The sequence below is a fragment of the Cataglyphis hispanica genome, chromosome 7 (genome assembly GCF_021464435.1).
Source record: "Cataglyphis hispanica isolate Lineage 1 chromosome 7, ULB_Chis1_1.0, whole genome shotgun sequence".
NCBI classification, from domain to species: domain Eukaryota; kingdom Metazoa; phylum Arthropoda; class Insecta; order Hymenoptera; family Formicidae; genus Cataglyphis; species Cataglyphis hispanica.
The window spans coordinates 4704353-4730779 of record NC_065960.1 but is presented as its reverse complement, the minus strand read 5'-3'; the positions used below and the strand labels follow the sequence as shown (position 1 = coordinate 4730779).

The following is a 26427-nucleotide window of genomic DNA, read 5'->3' as shown; positions in this document are numbered from 1 at the left end:
GTGCCGGGGGAAAGAGACGGGAAAAAGAGAGAGAGAGAGAGAGAGAGAGAGAGAGAGAGAGAGAGAGAGAGAGAGAGAGAAAGAGAGATTGTCGAAAGTGGGCGGTATAATCTGGCCGTTTCTGAAAACGGGGAAAAAATAGTTAGGGATCGGTTCGGTTGGAAGCAGAGTCTGATCTTTTTTTTTTGGCACACGCGCGCCGCTTTTTTTTCGAGAAAAATGGGGTAAAACTGGGCGACTGCGTCAGTCGATCTCATTGTCGGGGACTTGATTTTGCGACCATTATTAGAGGTGCCGAAACGCGCGATCGTTGGCCTCGCCGCAAATACGGGGTGTTACCCGCAGAGTTTGCCTCCTTTTGTCTGCTGGTCTTTTCATATTTTGAGAGAGCTCGGTTATTACTGAATTTTTCTGATATTTTTCTGGGGGCTTTAATGCGTGTTGTATATATATATATATATATATATATATATATATATATATATATATATATGCGTACATGTAAATATATTATACAAACAAAAGTTCAGCTGTTATTCGCTGCGTCATCAGTACGTATAATTATCCATTATTTTATCATATATCATAATACGTTAATTAAATTGCAAATAATAAATAAATGTTATAATTTATAATTGTAAAATTTATTTATTATATATATATATATATATATATATATATATATATATATAGTAAATTTTTTAAATTATTTAAACGAAACAACTAAAAAGCCTGATTACTTTATTTTTGAATAATTTCTACTTAATTTTTATTTATACTTTACATTAAATTCTTATAATAGATATATTTTTTTGATTACATACATAATGTAGAAATATTTAAATTCCAAGTGCACGAATGTTACTTAAACAGACTGTACACGTTATATTACGTTATTATAGTCAAGTGTTAACTAACGCCTTTAACGAAGGGATGTCATCCTTTCGCTTCCTCCTTCCAGCTGCTTCATCGAGATAGAGGAGTATCATGCCTCTCTCGTACAGTGAAAGAGGAGCAGTAGTAAGATACGGCATTGTGTACACGCTCGTGTATAGGGTGTTGCAAAAGTATTGCATTTCGTTTAAATTATGTGTCGACGAAAAAATGTTATTGAAGATTCTTGCTCTCTGTTCATTTCTTATTTCAATTTTAAATTTTTTATCAATCTAATCTCAAATAAAAATGCTGTCGAAATTTATACACGAAATTAGCTGACAAATATGACATCACATTATTATTTATCCATTTATATTTATTCATTAATTACTAAAATGTTACGTCTGTGAGTGCCTTTAATTAATAATGTTATTTTACACTACATTACATTCCGCGAAAGAATTAATTATTCCCTGTTTGCAAATACTTTATGAAAGATTTTTATAATTCAACGTAGGAGCAAAACCTAGCGTCTGTACGTAGATAATTTCATTTCATATTAATAAAAACTCATCTGAATTCGCGGCGTTTGAATCAAGGTAATAGAAATCCACAATTCACAACGTAATTACAATGTTTGGAATGCATATTACGGATTACCATAATAAAGATGGAATACATAAATTATTATGAGGTAGGAAGTATATTCAACGTTGATTAGTTTCATGAACCCGTAACGTGATAAATTCTAAAAAGCCATCGCCATATGATGTAATAAACTTATATATTCTAAAGATATGAATTAATTTACGTAATATCTTAATATTTATATAATATCGATTTTCGGAAATTTTGAAAATATAATTTATGGATTTCTATTATATATAATATATCTGTTTGACATTATAATATATCCAAGATAAAATATATCTTTATTATAAAACAAAGTTATTATTCCAGTCAACCATTATATATTAGCAGCTATTGTTAAAAGTATTCATACTTTTTTTCCTTCTATAAGATCGGTAGTGGTCTTCACATCCATTTTAAATATTCTTTATTTTTCATAATCAAACCAGTATTTTTTCGATATTGCACCAATAATTGTACTATTCTCTGATCAAGGGAAGGAAAGGATGTATTTATCGAAACTGGAAGGTACAAAGGTATCTCGATACATCGCTCGAGAGGGGCGTATGTACATAGACAGTAGAATCAGACGTCGGCTTCGAGAAAAGCCGACAGGATGAGGGTCGAGGCGGATTGTGAGGGAGGATGTCGGCGGAAAGAGAGGGTGAGAGAGGGCTGAGTGAGGCAGAAAGAGAGAGATGGAGGGTGAGAGCAGCGGGGTGTGTCTCAACGCCTGGCCGCGACATCGCCAATTAGTCATCGACGCTTAAAAACAGCGGGACGTGCTGCTCCACCTACCTACCCCTTGCAGCCTCCGGGATGCAAGCGGATGCCCGCATCGCGTCGCATCCGCGAGAGGAGGTGGCATTTTATCGCGCCCCGCTGGAGTGACTTACTTGCATATTGTCGCCGTTCAACTGCACCCTCTCTTCTCGTGGTCCGGACCAGACCTGGCGATCGCCTAATTGCATCCTGGCTCGATTGAACGAGCCAGGACTTTTGCTATTTATTTACGGGCGATTGGATGATACCGATGAATATATAAGTAATTGATAGGTGCTTATATGAAAAAAAGAAAATGTATAATTATCACTAGCATTGCGTCAAAATAGAGAGATAAAATAAATAAATAAATAATATTGAAATATGCTGACAATCGATTTATAGTCCATGTAGTATAATATCTAAAAGAATACATTTTTCCTAGCTTTTAAAATTAAAAATTTTTTTTTTGTGTGGGTTTTGGAATGTATATGTATTATAGTATATGAATTGAACAAAAAATGTTTATTATGAATCTGGTTAGAAATTATCTTCTTTGCTTCTTTTATTTTTAGTAATTCTTTATTAAGCAATGAATGCATGAAGCATTGCATCATATTAAAAGAAAATAATTTTCTTTTGGATTTTCTTATTCAGATGCGCCTGCATCAACCCGTATTACATTTATCATGTCCCATTATAATCATAACTGTGTTCCATTATAATGATAGATATCTCACAGTCGGTTTAGAAAGAGATGCTCGTCCGGGCTCGTTTACTGTCTGGACATGAATATCCCTCTCTAGTATCCAAGTCCGAGCTGTAGATAAGGGCGAAGAAGTGAAGTGAATACAACAAGGGGGTGCCGTAGGCAGGGGTCTTGTGTGTAACATAGCAGCTGCTATTGACACCTCGATACCCTGACTCAAATGGAACCAACCAACTCCTCGCGTTGCGCGGCATAGCTCCGCTTACTCTCCGAAGGTCCGAGGCTACACTTACGCGCGTCTGTGTGCGTCCCGTTCCGTTCCGTTCTATTCCGTTTGCGTGTCTGTGCGCGTGCATGCGGTACAACGAGAAACGATCGAATGCACCCTTGAGAGAGAGGTTCGACTTTGCTTCTCGCCGATGTAAAGAAGTAGGACACATAAACTTCCACCATTTGCCCTTTTATCTCGTTGTTTATATCAACCCTTGAGATATTATCTCATTTTTCATTTCTTTTCGTTTAATATAATTATGAATAATCGAATTTTTAATACAACCGTGCAATATTCTCTGATTAACGGAAAATATAATAAAATATTTTTAAAAATGAAATAAGGTCAAGGTGGGTTGTATAAGTCAATAAATGCGATAAACTAACGAACTCAGTAAATAAAAATTTGTATTAAAAATTAAAAACAGACGAAGAGCTGGTTCGTGATATTTCAAACGCGCGAGATGATTAAATGCAATAATGGTTGATAATTAGATGTAAAGTTTTTATTGAGAGAGATTTTGTGGCGGCACCGTAAACACCTGAATGGACGTAAAATATTCTCTATGTGAGAAACAAGTTATGAATATTTTAAAGGCGCATTTAAATTAATTTTCTTTCATGTCAGCAAAGTGTACATTCCCGCATTGACTAATTTAATTTCCGCTCACAACGTCAAATTGCGCTTCAGTGCTTGATAGAAAATTTTGCATGAATATATACATATATAATAAATTTAATTAAGCAAAATAAAAAAAAAAATTATATTGCCGTGCGAAATAAATAATTATATATTTATCTAAATATTTATAACGTAGTGTTACTAATGAGCTGATAATTCAATTTTAACATAGTTTTACAAATGTAGCTTTCGCCAACTTTTTCCTCGCAATCTCTCGAATCTCACTCCCCTCGATACAAGTCACGTGACATGGGGGTTAAACGTATGCATTTCGATGATCGAAGGGAGCAGATGCGTCGCGCCCATTAACAAGCAATTACAACGTCGGCGTTACATTAATTATTCGCGATGAAAGGCGCGGTCGCTCCTCGCAAAGAGCAGATTTCTCTTTATCCGCGATCCGCTCGATTGAACGATTAAGGTGGTCTTTGCTCAGAAGAACGCAGTCCGTGGTTGGTTCCGTGACAAAACGGGGTTCCGTATAATTCGGTAATTAAAAGCTCTTGCCGTTCTCTCTCTCTCTCTCTCTCTCTCTCTCTCTTGCAATAGAATCCTCGTAGTAAAGCATTCGGTCCTCGTAAATTTGCATAACCTGGGCTGCCTGGGCCAGGTAAGCTTCCCTCTCGAAAGCGATGGGATAGAGACAAGATGTCTAATGTCGTAGAAACTTTTTACGACCATTTGGAAATAAAGAACCGAATAATTCAAGCATTAACGCGATGACGGCATTACACGTGCGTTGATACGAAAGGACTCGTTGTGTTTCGTTGTCAGGCTTGCTTAATAAATAGCATCGCGCATGTGAACTAGCATCGAGCCATGAAATTATTCGCGTCCGTATTAAAAGATTTTTATGAATCGTTTTTGCGATAGCATTTTTTTGGCGCACGCGTGTAAAGTTCTAGAAAAAAAAATTAATTAATTAATTTTAGCTTCAAAGTCAGAAGAGAAAAATGGACTTTTATTTAAAAGATTTATTATTATTATCCAGTAAACACGTTTCTCTCGGAATTTTGCAAAAAAGTTTTTTTCCCGAAACATTTTCTTTAAAAATCATTAAAATCAAAATATTCATAAAAATTAATCGTAGATGTTACAATAATTATCGCGTATAAATATATTGCTCATATTCGTACAAAAAGGATTAAAAAAACAGACAGAGAACTATTGACAAGACTCTGTCATGATTACCGATCAAAGATGAAAGAACGCGGCGGTCATTGCGGCGAGTATGCTCTCTATCAAAGAGATAGAGCGCGGAATTACACGAACGCGGGGTGGATTTACAACGCCCCGGGATGTAATCGGCTGTGGATCGTGAATGAGAGAGATTCTATCGGAGCTCTTCTACTTACAATCGTAGGATACGTACGCGCCGTAGCTTGCACGGTGGCACGCGACCGATCTATAGAAATCCTTTATAGGCTCGGCGTGCGGGTGACATTTCTGGACGGGTGTTCCTGACTGCCGACCGACATACATACGTGCGAAGACAGATAGCAACTATAATACCGTCGCCGCCGTCGTTGTTAGAGCGTCTCCGTCCCTCGGACCCTTTAAGACACTCGAGAGCCACTCCGCTCGACCAATCAATGCCACATGTACGTGTAATCGCGCGTGGATGGCACTCTGTCGTACGACATGGAGCACACACTCCGAATTATATCGCGCAGATCGCGGCGCGATAAAATTCGGATATAAAGCTGGACACGGTAAATTTTTCATTACGCATTTCTCATACGATGAAAATATAGCAAACTATTTCAACAAGTTTTTCTCTCTATAATTTATTTACGGTATATTTCTATAAATTCTATAAATGTTTGTTATAGCAAAAATAATTGTCAAATTATATTTTATTTTAAATATTGAATTAACATTCATTTATTGTGTCAAAAATATATATGTCAAAAATTATAATTATATTTAAAAAATTATAAAACTTTAAAAAATTATATTATATGATTTTATACGTGAAAAATAATAATTGTTGACATATGAAATAACATGCTTTCCCAAGCACAATACATCGCCGTACGGAGGTAGAAATTCTAAAAGTGATAGCTGAAAAGTGATCACTATTTAGAGAGAGAGATTATATATCATTTGTAGGTGTATTGAATCATCTTACGAGTTTATTATATAGGAAAGGGAACTTCCGATGCTGAAAGAAATTTAATATAAATAGAAATAGAAAATATAAATAGGGAAACTATATATATATATAATAGAGAACGGGTCCCGACAATGGTCCAATTTGATTTTCAAGCTGCGATCGCGGTTCCGCGTTTTCCTGCTGGCGTTTGTTGTTCGGTCGCTCGTCAGTCGCAGGAGAACCGCCGTCTGTGTGTGTCCACACCCACGTATATATGCACGCGCGCACGCACGCGTAAAGGGGCAGGTAGAGAGGCATTTTTCCACCTGCAGTTTAAATAAACGCACCGCCCATGCTTTTTCCCTTTTCGCATGTTTGGCCGAATGAAAAAGGAAGGAGGAAAATGATACGTCAACGATGGCGGCCAATCGCGATAATACAGGTGAATTGGACACATCAGATATACTTATTCAGCACGAATACCTTCTTCAGTTTTCTCTTCCACATTTTTAAAACAATATAATGTCCAAGATATTCGTGTATTATGATCCGTTCAAGAAAATAACAATAGTAAATGAATATTTGACAGCTTGCGTGTGTGGAAGTTGACGTTTGACGTGTGTCAAAACACACACACACACACACACACACACACACACATATATATATATACACACACATTTTATATTTATATTTATTTCAATAATATTTTAGTATATGTTTGTATTTTCTATTTTATTTTATTATTTAATATTTTTAATAGATTTTATTACATTATTATATAATAATCTTCCAATTATCTTATCAAGCAATCATTTATTTCTTCGATTAAGAAAGTAAATCATAAATATTATACGTATAATAGAGTCAAGGGGAGAGAGGGAAATACAAACTATTAGGTATCGACGTACATGCGATCTTGTAAGTCGTCATTGTAAACAAATATTATTTATGTTTCTGCCGCTCGAGGTCGCCGATCATTAGAGTGAAGGCTAGACTTGATATACATAAAGAGATACGGAGAGCTTTGCTTAGTTAGTTATCAACTTTTTTTAGTAGAAGTTGGAACACTTGTTCCGCTACGAAGAGCAACATAGATATTGCAATAAGTATTTTATAATATGTTGTGAGTACTTTACAACATATTAGCATTTGACAGCTCGTATTTAACTTGACATAATTATATATGTAAAATTTTTCAAAAAGATTTTTTTTATAATCTTTAAACTTTAGTTTTTACAGAAAATTTGTATATTTTTTTGACAGTTTATCTAAACTTTCAAAATTTTTTAAATAATTATAATATTATTTATTTAAAAAGATTAAATAAATTTTGTAAAAGAGAAAATCTCTCCAACAAAATAATTAAAAAATATTGCGAACAAAGTCATCCACATTTTATATAAGATCCTTCTTCACATAATCGAATCCAATAGACGAGACTTTTCCATCGATTAATCAATTTTGAAGATTAGCTATATTCGCGAGAGATATTTCCTGCGAGATATTTATCGAGAAAACGAAATCGGAGGCAATACACCTCGACGGCGTGCAGCCTCCGATATTATTCCCTAATTACGCTTTGGCGTCTGGTTACGATCCGATCGTTTCTCTTTGTGCGGCGGTGCCCCTTCGCGTATGTTCTCCCCCCGCTCCCTCCCTCCGCGTGTTATACGTTTCCGATATAGCGGGCAAACGCCAGCACGTCTAAGATGTATCAGTGTTGTATCGGCACGGCATTACGTGCATGCTTAGACGTGCGCAACAATACAGTCATATAGGTTCGGATATAAGCTTCGAGGCTCTTTCATCTTATCGCGGTATCAACGTCAAACGCACCAGACGCTCAACTCGACTCGGCTCGCTAGCTCGCCTAGCTCGTGCTCTCTCCCTCTCTCTCTCTCTCTCTCTCTCTCTCTCTCTCTCTCTCTCTCTTTCCCTCTGACTGGTTTCCGCCCATTCTCATTCTCCGGGGTATATATCCTATCCGGGCTACCCATGCGCGCATAGCGGAAGTCGGTTTATACCTAAACCTATACCTACCGGGGAAGGTCTCTCTGACTTGCCTTGTAACGTATTGCCTTTCGCGAGACGACGCTGCTTGCTATCGCACGCGCGTGTTCGTGCACCGCGTTTAAGCTACGATTCCGATCGTAGGCCATATCGTAAGGCCACGCCACGTACGCAATTTTTCATATAAACGCAGCACCGGCACAAATGTCATTAATATCTCCCATAGCGACGAAGCATTTTATATCTAATTCCCTCCTCATGTTATACCAATCTTCTATTGCAATTTTTAGGAAAAGTATAAAAAGATATGTTTTAATAGAAGCTCTTCTGTTCGGTATGATCAAATTTTTTTTTTTTTTTTTAAACTAACATTTGAAATTTTTTTATTGCTGAACAATTACAAGCTTTTATTAATATTGTATATTATTTTATATATATATATATATATTTATATAAAGAGAATGCCAATATATAATATTGGAAAGTTTGAATTTCGCGTTTGCAAAATTAAGGTCTCTCTCTCTCTCTTTCTCTCTATCTTTGTATTGAAAATTATCGGTTATAAGATTTTTTTGAACAGGTAGGCATCAAAGAGTACGGGACCCCCTCTAATCGCGCGCGCGTGTCTCTTTACGCATTCCCAAGAAGAAATCGTGCACCGCGTGCTACGGGATCGAGGCGTCTCCCGCTGGGCACACACGTTGAAAACAGAACCGGCGCGCCGGTAGAAGAGAAGTGGAAAGGCCACGTGCGCGCCAGGCGCCGCTCGAGGCTTACGAACTGTCGAAGCGCGTAATTCCCCGCGCGCGCGAGATCCTCCACCGCCACTCGAATTAATAATATTACGGGGCATTTGCTTGTTCGATGTGTTTACCTACGAATATCAAACGCATCGCGTAGGTGTCACGAACGTGCATGCGGTAGGGCGAAATACTGCAGGGTGAATCATTATGTATATATGTATGTATGTATGTGCGTATGTATAGTATCGCGCGGGATTCTGTATCATGCAGTGTGTGTGTGTGAATCTGTCTCTCGATCGCAAGGCTTTAATAAAAAGGACAACAAGATCTTTTTCAATAAAATCGGATCTGAGCAAGGGAAGGTTCGAACATTTGTGTATCGACGATAATATCATCGGCGTGCTTATTTCCACAAAGCTCATAATCTAGGGAGCGATGTAAAATCTCTCTCCCCCGCAATATATTTATATATCGCGTATATATATATATATATATACTTTTGTGTGCGCACGCGAAAACGTGTACACACATTCGCGGCCGAGTACGGGCGTCTACATCCATATACGGACGTATTGGGGACTGAGATTTGGCGGACCCCCTCGACTCGACTCGACTTGCGATTATTCAATTCATCGGCCTGTCAAAAGCACCAGTGCACGCTGTGTTCCCTGATCGTTCTCTTTCGCTTCCTCTCTTTCTCTGTCTTTCTCGCATTCGCGCTCGCTCTCTTTCGCGAATCTCTCTCTTTCTCTCCCTCCCTTACATCGAGTAACTATGCCCTTTCTCTCTCTTTTTCTCCCTTTCGGGATATTTTCCCCCTTCGGTATAACTCTTCTCTGTCTCTCGTCCTCTCGAACCGTTCCTCTTTCCCGATTTTCCGTCTTCGTTCCGCGCGCAGCCCACCCTTCGTCCGCGGCCACCGTTCCCTTCGGGGTGGAGAACGATTAGGAGCAATACGTTGCGATAACTGCCCCTAATATCTCGGCATCGCTGCCATACGCAATACAAATTAGGGAAGCGTACCGTGAAAGTACGGCGGATATTTGATTCTACGATTCTCTCTCTGCTCGTTCGCTCTCTCCACGAATGTATACGCTCCTTTCGAAATCCTGATCCACGTGGCGCTCGCGTGCACATAAATCCGTGCTGAAATTTACTTGTCATAATCTTGGCAAGCTAGCAGCGGTATTCAAATTTCCTGTGGACTGTTTTTGCAAGATCAATTCAAAAAAGAAGATTCCAACAAAAAATAAAATAGAATAAAGTAAATTTTTCACGAATTCCGAGAACCCCTATAGAGCTGAACGCGTTTTTCTGCCATTCTGCGTAAATTTTTACAAATTTTATTTTTAGTAATTTTACGGATGTCTTTCTAAAGGAAAGAGAATTATATTCAGATTTGTTAATAAATTCATCCAATTGTGATACAATGCTAGCAGCTTGCTTTGTATAAAGAAATTGACTATAGACGTTCCAGTTTTTTTAAATAATAATGTAATAATAAAATCAAGTTAATTATATTTTAAACACATTTTTATTTTAATATTAATATGGTTTTTAAGGGAAAAGTGTAGCGCAAAGTCTAGTAAATGATAATGAATTTTATCTGTACGAAATATTCACCTTTCGCGAAATCTGTGTGGCTACATTACCTGTATTATCGCGCAAATATCCGCATTGACACGGAAAATTCTGTCGGTTCTTCTGGCCCCGTAATTTATTCGGGCGCCATCCCCGACTGCGTTATAAGCCCCGGCTTATATCGACGTGTCAACGCTTCACCTCGACACTTGGACCGTTTTTGTCGCTCCGAGGGAAATGTCATTTAAAGTCGTGGCTCGTTTTAACGCGAGAGAGAAAGAGAAAGAGGGAAAAGAGGAAAAAGGTCGGAGCGAATTCGACGATTCGACCACCGCCGTGAAAACACTGCCGCACCCCTCATGGCGTATTAGCTGTCATCGCCTTCATCGGCCGCTTTCATCGCTCGCCATGAAACAAATGATCAAAGCGTCAACGCGGATGCTGTGAATGGACCGCAGGATCCATCCCCGATCGTGTCCTGCCGCCTGACCGCCCGATAAAGCCGCTGAACGCCGCGTCAGTCAAGTTTTCGAAGAGTGACTGTAAACCACTGGACCGTATTACTGTAAAGACCTAAGATGAAGAGAGAAAAAAAATTATCTTAAATTTTCGTTAAATATGCTTATATAATTTTAATTCTTTAATCTTTCAAGAATGTTTCTTTGCTTTAGTGTCAAAGTTACTTTATCGAAATTCGGAAAAAAATCAATTTTCTAAAAGAGTACACAAGATTGCATTTTAATGACAGTATACAATAATGGAAATGATAAATGAAATTTTATTTCATTCAATATATAAGCCAGACATGACAGGTTAATCACTGACGGAACAAGTTCGCCATTATTGTAGCGGATTTTTTCTGCAAATCGGATTGTATTCTCTACAAAAATACGTTTTTTTCAGTATTGCTTTTTCCGTTTCATCGCTACAAATAAATTCGCCGGGATCCGCGGAATGGATTCTGTGGATGCATGCACCGTAACGTTCTCTGCGAGTATGTAAAGCGATACTGAAATAGCTGTAGAAATTGTGCCCCGCGGCTGCCACATATGTGTACGTATTTACACGTATGCATATGCAAGCGCGTATTATGTATGAGCTTTTGCGGGAATGTTAAGGCGAATTTACGCGAGTCACTCTCCTGATCATTATCCTCGGTTATTGAATCGACCGCGTAAACTAATTTTTAATTCATCGCGAGTTTCGGTACAATTATATAGATATTTGCTGCTTCTTAGAAAAAAACCCAAGAAGAAAAAAAATCAGATTTCTCTCACATTTGAAAGCCGCGATATCGAACGCATAACAAAAAAATGCAAGATATGAATTTAATTTCTCTACATGCGTGTCTGTTAGAAACAAAACTTTTTTCTGATATTCGAGAATTGATTATATTTTATTATCTAGATAATTCTTCTTTGAAAACACACATTGTTTACGCGTTCCATTTTTTGTATCGAGCGATCTCTAATCGCGACGATGATTGAAAATAAATTGTTGTGTAATTTTGCTTTTAGGACACAGTGGGGGTTAAAGAAACAAGCGGAACATGGCGGAAGAGGGAGAGGTACGAATATTTCGGCGGAGCAGAGGCGGAGACAAATTTTAGTTGGGCAGCGCGCGTGGGTGACGTGATATTAATTAACACGAACCCTTCGACTCTCTCTCGTCTGTCCCTCTCTCTTTTCTCTCTCTCTCTCTCTCTCTCTCTCCCTCCCTCCCTCCCTCCTCTGAGTTCGCACGTTTACCCTTGGAGGCGTGGAGCCGAGGGTTCAAGTGTCACACGAGGCTCACACAGACTTGCGCGCACACCTTGCGAGGCACCGACAAGCGGAAGCTGGAAAGGCTCCTCCGGCGGGCAAAACGATCCGCGACGCGGGAACCTTGTTACAACCTTTACGCCACAATAAGGTAGGAATATCATGCTACAAACGTTTGTACGAAGTTAAACGAGACGACGACATCTCGGTTGCGCGATGTACCGCCATATGCGTCTCGAGGATCGTTAATTAAGTGTACTTAAGAAATATATTTATCTTGGATATATGGTCGCAAATAAAATCTAATTTGATTTTAAAAGAATTATTATATATATCAAATATCTTTTGAAACAATTTTTATTATCTGCATAAAATATAATTTAATCGTAAAAGGCCAATGTCAGATTTTAGAAATTTTTTTCAGCGTATAATAATTTATATTATTTAAATAAAAATAAGAATTTGTAGAAGGCGTATTTAATATATATATATATAACACATGTTTCCGTGTCTAAAATTGACTATTTTGCCAGGACTTTTGACCACGAGCATTTTGCCGGAAGAAAAAAAAATAAATATTTTTTGTTATTTTTGTTGCGCGTTTGCCAACCGACTCGTGGATTTCGAGATGCTCGCTTGTACTACCGAGAATCCGGAATGCATGCGCGACGCAATGTCGATTTACAGCGTGAATTACGCCGGTGGACGTGTGCGTGGAAGCTTTTTTAAAAGCACGAAAAGCGAACGCGAAAACAGCGGCGAGAACGTGTTTAGGACGACGGGCGACAAACGCCCGTTTCGGAGGCCAGGCACGAGCTCTCTGTAAATTGTTTTCTTACCCTTTTTCCGTCAATCCGCGAGCGGCGCGCCCAGTAAAAAGAGAGCTTTCTCACCGCTTTGCTCTCTCTCTCTCTCCCTCCCTTTTTTTCAACTATTACATTTTTCCGTGAACGATGTACGTGACCACCGAATACAGCGCGTTTCTCTCGCATGGATATCTAACATATGTATCGAACGTGAGAATAAACACGAATGGCTTTCGCGTTCCGTAACGCTCTTATATAACCAGGCTTCGAAATATAATAGAATATTTGAATTTTTTAATCGCAAAGTCAACCATTTCTAAAATTATTTAAAGTTTTACCTGGCAGAAGTTAAAAAGTTTCACTTTGGGAAAATTTTGAATAATTTAAAAAGTTAATTTTAATTGAATTTTTTATGCGAAATATTGAGATAATCTCTAAAAATAATATATATGAAAATATATTTGAAAATCTTTTGGTGTTATCTTGCTGTCAAGAATTATTTTTATTTATCTAATATGCAATAGTATTTTCTTCATATCGTTAAGATATTTTTTTTTATTGAAAATTGAGGAAATTAAATTTAATATAATTTAATTCAAGATTAATTTAACATTTATTTTTCAGAAAATAATGTAATTATTTTAAATATTTTAAATTAATTATTAATTTATTTCTTTTGTAATTATAAGTATTTAAAAAATGCGGTGAAATCGACAAAATTAGAAAAATATTTGCACTTAGATACAAAAGTAATGTTTAAACATATATATAATCGTAAAGCTGTAACATACTTTTATAGCGAAGCTCGAAAACGGGGAACGAGCTCTATGCTACATAAAATATAAGACGTAAAGAGACGCAGGTTCCAAACGAGAATGTATATACGAGCGTGTATATGATATACATCGATATCGCGTCGAAGTTCTCATTTCATCCGAGATATCGGATTTTTCCGGGCCAAATCTTTTCTCCTTCTCGCTTGCGCCCGTTTCTTTATTATCCTTTTACGTCGCCTACTCTCCTCTTCCGCTGCCGTCTCCCCCGTGCGCGACCCTTTATACCAAACAAAGCAATCTCGAACTCGTAGTGAGGACGACGGCCCCTACGTGCGACTGTTAGGTGACAATTTATATACCCAGAGCACCTATATAATAACTTACTCACTCGATACGTCTTTCTCGCACGCGAGACGACGTTTTTCACGGCTTTGTAACTCTCTGCGGCTTGTTACCGCGAGAGAATCGCATTGTTGTGTGACTTTTCGAAACAGTACGCGAGTTCACTCTCAAATATGGCACTGAAAACTCGAGTCTTCGTTATTACTTCTTTTAGAGACAAATTTGTTTCGCGCTTTAAAAATCAAATATAATTTATTGCAAGCAAATCTATCATTTTCTTATTATTAAACTTATTAAGATGGAATTAGATATTAATAAAATATTTTTTTAAACGTGACGAAAACATTTAAATTTATGCTTCCTTCACCAAAAAATTATTGCAATGTCTGAAAGAATAGATACAGATTGGAAAATGCATTTTAACTTTAGATTGTCTTTAAAAATTACTTCTGAAAAATTTATTGATACATTTTTAGATCGGAGTTCTTAATTAACTGTCCTTTCAGCAGATCTTATATTTAATCGCATTGCTCAATAATTTATCATGCAACGAAGACGGTAAATTCTTTATTAAGTGCATTAAATACAAGGGCTGTTTTGGAGCAATGCGATCGAAATGATTGTGGCGCGACACGTAAGAGTGTCGACGCGATATATGTATTTAATGGGCGCGTTATTGGGACGAAGCAACAAATAAAGTCGATTTCACGCACGATTCGTTGCGTTCGACGCGCACGCGAATAATATAACTCGAGCACTTGCATTCGGCCCGCGGCTCGCCGTGCCGGCAACGACAACGCTCTGCATATATATGGGGTGTATCAAAACTATCGCATTTCATCCCGACCGCCAATATCCAAAAATCAACGCGGAATTCCGATCGCTCCAATATCGAAAAGTCTTTAATTACTATGAATTGAAAAATTCGTCAAAATAAAATAAAATGTCACTCGAGAATCTAAATAAAATTTTTTTCAGAAATGTTTAAAAAAGAAACAGATGATTGTTTATAAAAATTATAACGAGAGTAGAAAGAAAAAATAATTAACGAATGTTTGATTCTTCGACTAATTTTGATTGAACTTTCATTCAACTAATATTTGATTTAAGTCTTAATTATTAAGATATTATAGAGATTATTAAATGAAGAAAGATGCTGATTTCTTATAAAATAAGAATGTTTAATTTTTTTTTTATAATTATGGAAAAAAAGAATTTATTAATTTGACGAAGTCTGAAGAAAACACAATAGTTCTGGGACACTGTATATGCCGATGTGTACATGTATTGTTACTGGATAAGAGACATCGCATAAGTTCGTGGCGTCATGTGCTCATAACTGCCCCCTATCAGAATAATATTATTATCCCAGCCGCCCCACACGATTATCCTGTTATCCGACGCTTACTTTTCGTGACTTTGTTTCGTGCACGTCAGCGAAAGCTGCTGAATGCCGTAAACGAAGTGATAAATGGAAATCCAGATTATTGTCTCTGCGCGGAACGGATTTCGCTTTTATGTCATTTCTGTCGGATCGAGACAAGAATATCACTTTGGCGAAATAATCCGAAAATTCTCAGTAGAAATTCTTTAGCAAATGAGTGTCGATATGCACTGTAATAATTACGTTTTAATATTATTGTCCAATATCTTGCTAGAAAAGATTTCCACATAATTATAGATTATAATAGAAGAGTAATAATTTTTTAAACTAAGAGTTTCAAAAATTATTACTCTTCTATTATATACATATTTGCTTATTTTTTTATTTATCTTTACAAAATTCTTTTGAATGATTGTTTATATGTTTTTTTTTTTTTTTTTTTTTAAACATATGTTTTATTTTTAAAATCTTTATTCTTATATAGTAACGTTAGATGTGCTTTTTTTTTATTATGCATAGATTGCAGCATTGCAATATATTAGTATTAACTCTGGTGTACTATGATAGTAGAGTATTAGAGAATAATCAGTATTAGTTAATTAGCTCTGGAGGAAAGATCAGTCCTAATTAATGTTTCCGTTGTTCGTACAACTTACCGCTTAAATATCAATTTCAAACAGACGGTATCCTTATTAGCATTAGCTCGGCAAGTACGACAAAGAAGTTTAGGTATGGCGCTAGGAAAGTTCAAGGATGCAAATAAGGGTAATATCGCGACGAAAGTACGGATGAGGGAGGACGAGAGGATCGTAGTTTCCTATCTCGTTTACACTTATCGTTGAGATTATTTCGTTCGCGTGGACTTGTAAGGAATTATGCATGGAGACGTGCTTATTATTACGGGACATGTTAGAATTATTCGCAAAGAATATAAATGCAGCAATAATGTAATGCATTAATCATAAATATGTAATTATAAGTTGTATTATAATTTTTAATTTTATATTTCACTTCATAATAAAACAAAATGGGTTTTGTTTGCAGAATTATTAAAGACGGAACTCTGCTCGAAAAAACGTGAACTCCCTTTATCATTCAGGTCACTTCATCCAAAGAGAGACCATAATTATTTTACCCCGCGCGAAATAAATCATTTCTCGCTTCTCCTCTCCCTTTGCGAGGTAACAGGAGTACCGCCATTCAAACCGCTCCCAATTTATATTAGGTAATTGAGCTGGGTTACATTGATCGTTCTTTATATCGGTTTAATATAGTGCACGAGCAGAGAAATCATTTCTTGAAGTCTTTTACAGATTTGTACAATAAAATAAATTTATCGTGTGATAGAAATAATTTTGTTAATAATTATTAAATTTTTCCGAGATATTAGCTTTCATAGAAAATTTTTGGAAAATTAAATATATTTGATTGAGATAGATAAATAGACAAAGATATAAGCTTTATAGAGGATGAAGCATTGAACCGTGATTATTCATCGCCGAGACTTAAAACGAAAACGCCATCGCTGCGGTCGCTCATAGGTCCATCACGTCGGACGAATGAATAATTATCGTGCGCCCCGCGTACGAAACGAATCGTTTCTCGACGCTACTCCCTTTTTTTTCGCCAAAGGAGAGAAATATACCTATATCGGACCGCCCCCAATTTATATAAGCTAACCGAGTCGCGGCGCCCCCGAGGCCACCATCCCCTCGCCTTCATCGTCGGTGCTCGTATAATAATTCCGCGATTCCCTCCCGATGTTCATTTCATTATTTTTTTTCCCTTCTTCGTCGCAACCGCCTTCATCTCTCCTTCCTCTCCTTCGGCCGCCACTTCCACGACCGTCTCTCCGCAACCCACCACCACCGCCGCCGACGCCGTTGAGAGGGTGATAAGTCGTGACGTCGACGAGGTAGAGGTGATTCCGAAGCGTAGGCGTGGTCGCGGTATTCCACCCCCGCCGGCTGGTCGCCGACGGGGGTGGGAAGGCTCGGATTCCACGGAGTTGGGGGTAGGATGGCGCGTGGTGCACGCTTCGCGTTGGCTGCCTCCAACCCTCCACCATCACGTGGCCAGCGGCAGTGCAGTGGTGGACATACACCGATTATATACAGAGGGTGGAAAATCGTGTAAGAAAAACCCGCGGTACTCTCTTTCTCTCTGTGTGCGCGTCTCAACCTCATCGGCCCTTCCCCCCCTCTCCCCTTTTCTCTCTTTCACGCTCTTTCACGTTCCTTCCTCTTCTCAACCCCCGCTGGTAATAGACGTCGGCTCTACTTAAGCCACGTCGTTGTGTCTCGTTCTTCTGGTCCATTCTTTTCCTCTCTTTCTCTCTTTCTTCCCTCCCTCTTGCACCTCTCTTTCTCCTATCTCGTTCCGGTCTTTATCCTCGCGCGTTTAAAAGGGACGTATGTATGTATGGCCGCGTGTACGCCGGCTTTTATGTGGAATTCTTGAGGCGAGCATCAAGAGGAGACTTATCACGCTGCTGTCAGGAAGGCGCGCCGTCCGTGTACGGACGCCTGTGTTTACGCGTGTACGCGGCACACGCACGCACGAATCCAGCGTCGCCCACATTAATTTAATTAACCCTACGGACACTTCCGGCCCAACGTGCTCTGCCGCGCCTTCCACGATAATGCGCACGCGGGTACGTCCGGCGTTTCGTCGTCACTTTCGTTGACTCGGGCTACATCGGGGGTGGCGAAATTATGCGCGCGGGATGACGACGTAATGTAGTGTCTCGTCGTATGACACTATGTACCATATACGACATTATACGAGTTTTCGCGTGTGTTTTTGAACGCTAAAAGCAGCTGTAATTTTGCTGCAACTCTTTTTTAAATTTGTAGCGAATAAAGTAATTATTTTTAGATTGCAAGCGAGATCGAAAGTTTTGTCAATTATATGACACTGACAATACTGACAATAAGTTTAAGATTTCGTAAATATTTTTAGAAACTACCAGTTGAAGTTTTACAGAAAGAGGAGAGAAAGACAACTGTAACTGATTCTTTGATTCTTATTTTTAATATTAAATATTAAATATTTTATATATTAATATTAAATTATAATTATAAATATAAATTAATATTATATTAATATTAAAAGATTTTAAAATGAATGTATTCTAAAATCAGGATATATTGATAAATTGATATAATTTTAAAATAATTAAAAGTATTTAAAAATATATTATCTCGCTAGATTAAAAGAAATAGAAAAATAAATAATATAGGAAAAAATTTTCTGAGCTTTTTTCGTCCATCTTTTACTTCTGGACCATTATACATATGCTATAAATATATCATTAAATATATATAGTAATAAAAGAAATTCTTATAATTCCGATATGATGTGAAAAAAATCATTATCGCTATAATTGTAGAAAGTACAATTATTACATCGATTTCTATTGCGCGCTGATAATTATTATAAACCCACAAATGACTTCATAATATCGATATCGCGTAATTATCGCGTTATTATCACGTGATTTGAAGAAGCCGGCGTGATCGTGGACGATCGCCAAGTTTCTCTCCTTCCCGCCGTCGGTTATTATTATTATCATCATTATTGTTATCGTTATTATTATACCAGTGGATTTTCGGAGATCGTAGACTAGCTGCGAGTTCTCTCTCCTTCACCGGCGCGATAATATAATTACCTACACCTACAAGAAAATTATATCATACCCCTTTCGCACGAGTCTATCCAACACGAATACGATAACCTGCGAGCGCGCATTCGCCGGTGGTAGTGCGAGATAATAAAGTTGATAAGAGTGTGGAGGGCCGCTCTGCAACCCCCACCGAAAGAGAGCAAACGGGGTAGCGTCGGGGTAAAGGGGTGGATAAAGGCGAGCCGGGCGATACGCGAGAAATGGGGTGCGAGCGAGAGAGCGCCTAGAGGGTGCCAGAGGGTGCATTGACGAGGGGGTAAATGGGCGTGGCCGGCGTCTGCCGTTGAGCCAGGCGATTGGATGGTCCATGGGGCGGCATCGTCAAATAAAATCCAATCGTTGAGACCAAAGGAATGCGAATCTCCAAGCTTTTTTCCTACCCTCGGTACGGCGAGGCGGTGAGCCACCACCCTCCCCTCCTCCGACCCCTTTCCATCCTCCGTTCCCCGCCGTGATGGTTTTCGTGTGTTTGCGCGCCTTTCGTCCCTCTCCCTCCTCTTTCTTCGATCTTTCCTCTTTCCTTCGCCTCTCAAGGGGGTTGCGCGCAGCGCCGTTTGATGGGAGTATGATTTTATTACGGCATTACCGAGCGAGCCAAACCCCGAATTGCTCGGCTTATAGTCCGTATTATCTCACCTAAGAGGGAAAGAAGGGGGTGGCAGGGAGACCGAGAGGGGGGCGGGATCGGTGAGTGGCGGAGAGGGGAAAGACACGTCGCGCGAAGCACTCACCCCACACGCGCACGTACCCTTCTTCGGGGTAAGGCCACTGCCTGCACGTACGTAGCGGGGTGGCGTTTCGAGAACGCCGGCGACGCCGGCGTCGAGAATAAGGGGGAGGGGAATGCAGAGGGGGAGGCGGAGTAAGCCACCTATATGCCTTTGTGGGCCTTCATTCGAGGGTTGCATGCTCTCACGTTGCCGCTGCCGCCGCTAACCCCCCTTTTCCGTGCGTTTGGAAGGCACGCACGCAGGCATGCCAGTTGACATTCTGCTGCCGAAATCGCACGTCCTCGTCGTCGGACGGGGCGAGGTGAAGTAGCGTACATTGCAACACGCGACCATGTGATACGCGCGCGATCTCGCGCATGGAGAGATCTCCCGCGACGTGGATCTCGCGAAGGGGGCCCCCGGCATTTTTTGCTAAAACGTGGAATTGCACGTCGCTCGAGAAACGCAGAGTCCACCTTTATTAATACTCAAATTTTGCAACGTCAACTAGTAGGCAATTTGCGGTGATAAGTTATTTGCGTTCGTCTCACAGAAGCTGCTAATAATCCTTCGATCAATGATGAGTCCGAGAAAATTGAGAAAGAAATGATGAAAAGTGTGACTAGTGATTTGAAATAGTTTGTGAAAGATCGAGTTATTCAGCTGCATCACACATCTTTGACAATTTTCATATACTCGCAGAAATGTGATTTTTTTAAATAATCTAATTTTCGTGGCTCTTAAAGGACGTGTTATTAATCAATGTTAAATACTCAATATTATCGCTAAATAATAATGATGAATCTAACATAATGCCTGAAGAGGAGATCGATTAACAATAACATAACAAATAAAAAACGTGTTTCAAGAGTCGATTACGAGAAATATTAGAATCACGAAGCTAGTACGACGAAGAATACTTTTAAGAATCATCCCGTGAAACGACGCGACAATCGGAGGGCCAAGCAGCCGTGATATGTTCCCCTCGTCAGCGGCGATGCTGAAGAATCTGCAGCAAAGTGCCATGACCTCGCCTTTCTTGATGGAGAACTTGCTCCAGAGCAAGGCGTCGCCGGGGACAGACCTTACCAGTCTGACCTTGAACTGGGCGGCGAGTCTGGTGGCACGACAACGTGAGAGAGAGTGCGAGGCGAATCTCAGACTTGTCCGCGACCGATCTCCCAGCGATCTCGTCCAGGATCACCTGGATCAACGATCCGGCTCGGTCGGCGGACGCGATCGCATGATCGATTGCGGCGGCCGGGATCAGCAGAGATCCAGCGGCGGTAGATCCGCCGGCGAGCGACAGCACGACAGGATGCAGCTTCTTCAGCGCGAGAAGGAGGTTCTAGATCGGACTCAGAGCGTCTACGTGGACATGGAGAACGAGAGGATGGACGGCCCAGTCGTGGACCGGCTGTGCGCGATGGAGAGGCTTTGCAACGAGAGGATCGACAATCGATCCAACTCAGGCGTGGAATCGTGCAACTCGAACGTCGACGAGGATCCGATCCCGGGCGCCGAGCTGGACGGCGGTCTTCAAGCGGCCGACAGGGATGAGATGATACTGGGCGAGCGAGTCTCCGCGATCGAGATAGACAGACGATACGACCTTGGATGCAGAAATGTCATGCACATGTCCGACGAGATGACGATCGTATCGGGAGAGAGGGAGACGACGGTGACGGCGGTCGAGCGTGCCGTCGACAGAATAGGCGAGAGGACCACGAACGCCGTCGCCTGTTCCTGCGGCGAGGAGCAGTGCTCCGGTCCGGCATGCAGGACCATCCAGGAGAAGGAGAAGCCGCAGCTCAAGTTCAGCGTTAGCGCCATACTCGGTGGCAATCACGATAGGAGACCGCATCCCGGTAATTTATTGATAAATTGATTTACTTGACGTAATCGAGTTGACAATTGAAATTGAGACATTAGACAGGGATTGATCGGGGAAAAATTAGGCATTTTAAAGCAGTGCATAAAACACAGAAATCTCATAGTTTAAAAAGTAAAAAAAAAAAGAAAAAAAAGATAGGGAAGATTTTTAAAAACAAGGCACAATTATTTTTGTGAGGGTAAGCCTTACGAAAATTTATTGATAAATGAACATGAGTTTATCCTGATATTAGTTGGCGCATTGATCGAATTTTTTTAATGTGTCAATTGACATTCGATTCTTTTAAATCATGATCATTGTGTAAATATAATAAAAATAGAAAACATAAAATATTTTATATATAAGAGATACATTAAGAGATTTAGAGAATAAAGAGAAATTGATTGCAAGGCAAAAAATTCTGATAATTCACACACATACATCTAAATATTGACAACTATTCTGATATTATTTGACACACTAATGGAATGATATTTGACAAATTTTCAATTGTCAAATATTTCATGATTAATGTGATAATCAGCATTTGATTTTTACACTCATAAAAAATTTAATAATCAAAAATAAACGCGAAAATAATTTCTAAAAGAATTAACATCTTACTCTTAATATATCTGCTGTTACTTTTGAAACAGCAAAGATTATAGAATGGAATCATGGAACATATTAATATACATACAATGTCAATGATCGTCGCGATTACGCGCATTCGTCCACTCTCATCGTCGAAAAGACCTCATTTGGGAAGAGTTTCGCGCGGCGATCGGGCGACAATTCGGAGAGAGTGTTGAAACAAAGCTCACCACAAATCAGTGTCGCGAACAGACTTCTGTCGTTGGTCCCTAAATCTCATCCGCACACCCTCAAGACGAGTCGCGCAGCGTGCGTGCGGAGGAGGGTAGGGAGGGGGGAGGGGTGGAGGAAAGCGGGTGGAGCGCACAGGGCGTCAGCTGGCCCGCCACTTACCTTCACCCCAATATTAAGCCCTTACGATTGGTGCCTATAATATTAGACAAGCGGCAGGATTCAATGATGTATTGCCGCGGCGTTTGTCGCGCGTTTCCCTCCATGACTCGGCTCGATTGATTTGTCGCGAATTCGTTGCGAATTAATTCGAGATGCGATAGAAAAAATATAGTTTTTAATGGAACGATTATACATACATTTAGTAGCGATTAGATGAAAAATATTCAAACATTTATGTTTTTAAAAATGAAAAATAATAATAAAATAATGCAACACGCACTGTGCTCTCTCATATTTTAATTATCTTGTAAATGAAGGAGCAGTTTGATGAAACGTAGCTATAGATTCCGCAGAGCATTAATATCGGGATAATTGTGACAGTAAAGTGGATATTGCGACAACTTTATGACGACTATTAATTTTATCTTCGAAAAAAGTACTGCATAAAATGCGTTCTTCGCCAACAAAATTTCTAATAAAAATTCGACGAAAGAATCGATTATTTTCTTGTTGCCTCGACTATGAGGAAAAGTGTCGCGGATTACGGTCCTTCCACGCAGAAGTTACAATGCCCGTCCCGTCATTCATAGGACGCCCGAAATTCGTGAGGGTTCCCGCGGACCCTCGCACACACGCGTGCCGACCAATCTTCGTGCCGGCGTGTTCTCATTGTCACTCTTTCCTCCGCGGTTCCCTCGGAACCTTCGCTATCATGATTGACACGAGTCGATAAAGACCGTGTGCGCGCGCGATAAACGCACGTAGACGTACTAGATGTATAAACTGTTCACAAATCGTCGCGCGGGGAGGGAGAGCGAGAGCCAGGAGAGCAAAAGAGGAGGGAAGAGAACGCGTGCGAAACTCCACGAAAGTGAGGGAGAGTGGTGAATGTTGCATTTAACATCGGCGAATTGCACGCATCTGCCGGCGGAAGGATACGCGAGGGGGAAGAGGGGGGGGGGGGGAAAGGGAATATCGCGCGGAGGGAAGGAGCGGCGGATCCGTGCAGGGGTGGCAATGGGGAAATTCGGTGCGTTCGAGATACGTGGAGGTGGTGGGAAGGGGGAGGGGACGGGGGAGTTTCATGAGTTTGTCGGATAGCGGATGCATTGACCGTGCCACGTGCATGTGTTACATCCCCCTTGGTCCCCCCGTACGTACCGGGAGACCGCATCCCTCTCCCTCTTTTCTTCCCTCCTTCCCTCCCTCCCTCCCTCCCTCCCTCCTTGCTGCCCCCCCATCGCCGATCTCTCACCGCGAATAGACCCTCCAGTATCCATGAGCGCGGTATTGCCGTCCTCCCACTGTCCTCCCCTCCCCCCCTCACTCCTGTCTTCTTCTCGCATATACATCCTCGTCCCTGCCCCTGTTCCTCATCTCGGCCCGTTGGTAACCACCCCTCCCCCGCGGGGCTTGTACGTCATGTCGAAATGTTGTGAAATAATTGCGCGAAAAAGTGATTGGCAACAAACTCGAAATTCATCGACGAGAGACGCGAGGGCCGCTCGCGGCGGAACTGGAATTTGGGTAAGGGGATGAGGGAGGGGGCGAGCGGGTAGAGGGATGATCTAGCGCGGGGGGCCAACGCGGGGGGAGGACTCGGTGTCTGACGGGCGAGCGACGTTGAATTTCGAATAGCATTTTCACCAATCGTCCCGCGATTTATTTCCCTTTCCCCCTCACCGTCCCGCTTTACCCTTCTCCTCCGCCGCCCTCCTCCCGTCCTCCTCCCCCCCTTATCCTCGCGAGCCGCCACTCGCGGCTCATGTTTTTTGTTGCGTATCGCAACGATTATTGATATTTTTCGATAACGGCTGTGTGTCGAGTACGACGGACCTCGTTTTAATACGCGTATCTCCCGTGGAAAAAAAAAATCGCATTTTACTCACTAGTTAAATAAGAGCCCTGAAATATAAATGAACGAAGAAGAAAAAATCGACCATACATAGATGATTAGGATCCAAAAATGAAAAGTGAACTGATCAAATAATATTTGGTGAAAATTGACAATTATTGACATAAAATTATCGACAAGGGTCGCCGAAATTGTCAATTTTTTCACTAATGTCATATATCAGATAACATTTTTAAGATGTGAGAAAAAGGAGGAGCTAAATATTTATATTTATTGTCACTGCATTATGTTACCGCTAAATGAATTTGCAGACGTTGGAAATCGATGTGACATTAGCTTCTTAATGTACAGAGATACATGAATTTTTAGATATCGTTCAGACATTATATTATAAACAGCATTGTAAACCTAAAACCTAAACAGACACATTTCACATTAGATGCAAGATAGTTATACAAAAAAAAGTCGTATAGAAAAAAGAGAAAGTAAACACATTTCTCTATTATTATATCAAGTTAATTCTGCGTTGTTCTTCACGGTCGATCGATCGTTTGGAGGATCCGAGAAAACGTTTCGAATCCTCGTGAAAGATCGATTCGCCAAACCCATCCTAAGACAAACACGCTGCCGTTCACGGAAGAAGGAGGAACATCGTATGTGTATTCCATAAACGAGCAGCCCCCGTCTCCCCTATTCACGCAGGCGGAGACCTGTAGCGTGGTATCTAGTTAATAATGCATCCGTGATCGTAATCCAAAAGAATAACCAACGATATATGTTGTAACCTCGTAACCCAAGGTCCCCGAGAGGGGGCTGCTTAAGCTCGGTGTTCAAAAAAAGAAAAAAAAAGAGGGGAAGGCCCACAACTGTAACAACACGCGAGCTGTCCCGAAGTTTCTCTCGAGACCGCAGACAGGAGATTTAATCTCACGTAATGCAAGAGAGGAAGAGAGAGGGGGGAGTTACTGCAAGAGAGAGAGAGAGAGAGAGAGAGAGAAGGTGGTTGAAAGGGAGATCGAAGGGACTGACTGCGTCGGGTAGGTGGGGCGGCTTAAAAAACTATTCCCATTCAGTGTTTCCGTTGGATACTAAGCTCGGTTATTAGGCCGCCACGGCTAAGCAGCGCGCCTCTCTCATTGGCCGGTTAGGAAAACAACGATAAAAGGCGATGAGTATTTTATGGGGTACAGTGCGATGGCACAATGGGACGGCATGTATGGGCCATTGTCAGGGCATTGTCTGCGTCGCAAACGCAAGGCGAGTCTCTTCTCTCTCTCTCTTTCTTTCTCTCTTCCTCTCTTTTACTCTTTCTACCTATCTATCTCCTCTCCTATCTCCTTCTATCTCGAATGCAGGCCTCGGAACTTTTATTATTTTATTATTTTTAAACACGTCACTTTTTTAGCGAGATTTCCATTCTCTCTCTCTCTCTCTCTCTCTCTCTCTCTCGTTCTTTCTTTCTGGGCGTGGCGGAGCGACGTTGTAAAAAAAAAAAAAAAAATAAAAAACATGTTAGAAATGGCACAATTGGGGCGACTAGCCCTCTTAGGCATTATTAATGTGAAGATACGTCGACGAATTCACCCTCGACGAAGGGTGAATTGAAGAGTCGGCCGAGATTTCTTTCATGTTTCGGCTCTGCTCCTCGAAATGGTGGGTACGCGTCAGGGCACGTAGTTAACTTTCGTGTTGTCGGTAAATCTTTCTATACGGAATTGTGGCGAGGGATACACGAAAGTGCCGCGAGGTGGTGAGATTTTTTTAAATATTATTTTGTCAGAAGATTTTATTGAACTATTATAATTATATAAAGTAATATGATGTAGAGAATCAAATCATAAAGAAGTATCAATGAAAAGATTTATTAAATAAATATTAATAAATATAT

General features: G+C 40.3%; 1 protein-coding gene across 2 annotated transcripts in view; it reads left to right on the top strand.

Annotated features, from left to right (window-relative positions):
- LOC126851132 (uncharacterized) overlaps nt 1-26427 on the top strand; it is a 65776-nt gene that overhangs the window by 18623 nt on the left and 20726 nt on the right. The window contains exon 4 of one of the 2 annotated variants that reach the window (XR_007687644.1): nt 11879-12272. Coding sequence is in view for 1 of the 2 variants with exons in the window: in XM_050594783.1 (XP_050450740.1) it covers nt 20801-21692 (892 nt within the window). In the remaining variant the exon portion in view is untranslated. Of the gene's footprint in view, nt 1-11878; nt 12273-20800; nt 21693-26427 lie in introns of those variants that run through there. The other variant, XM_050594783.1, reaches the window with a different exon arrangement.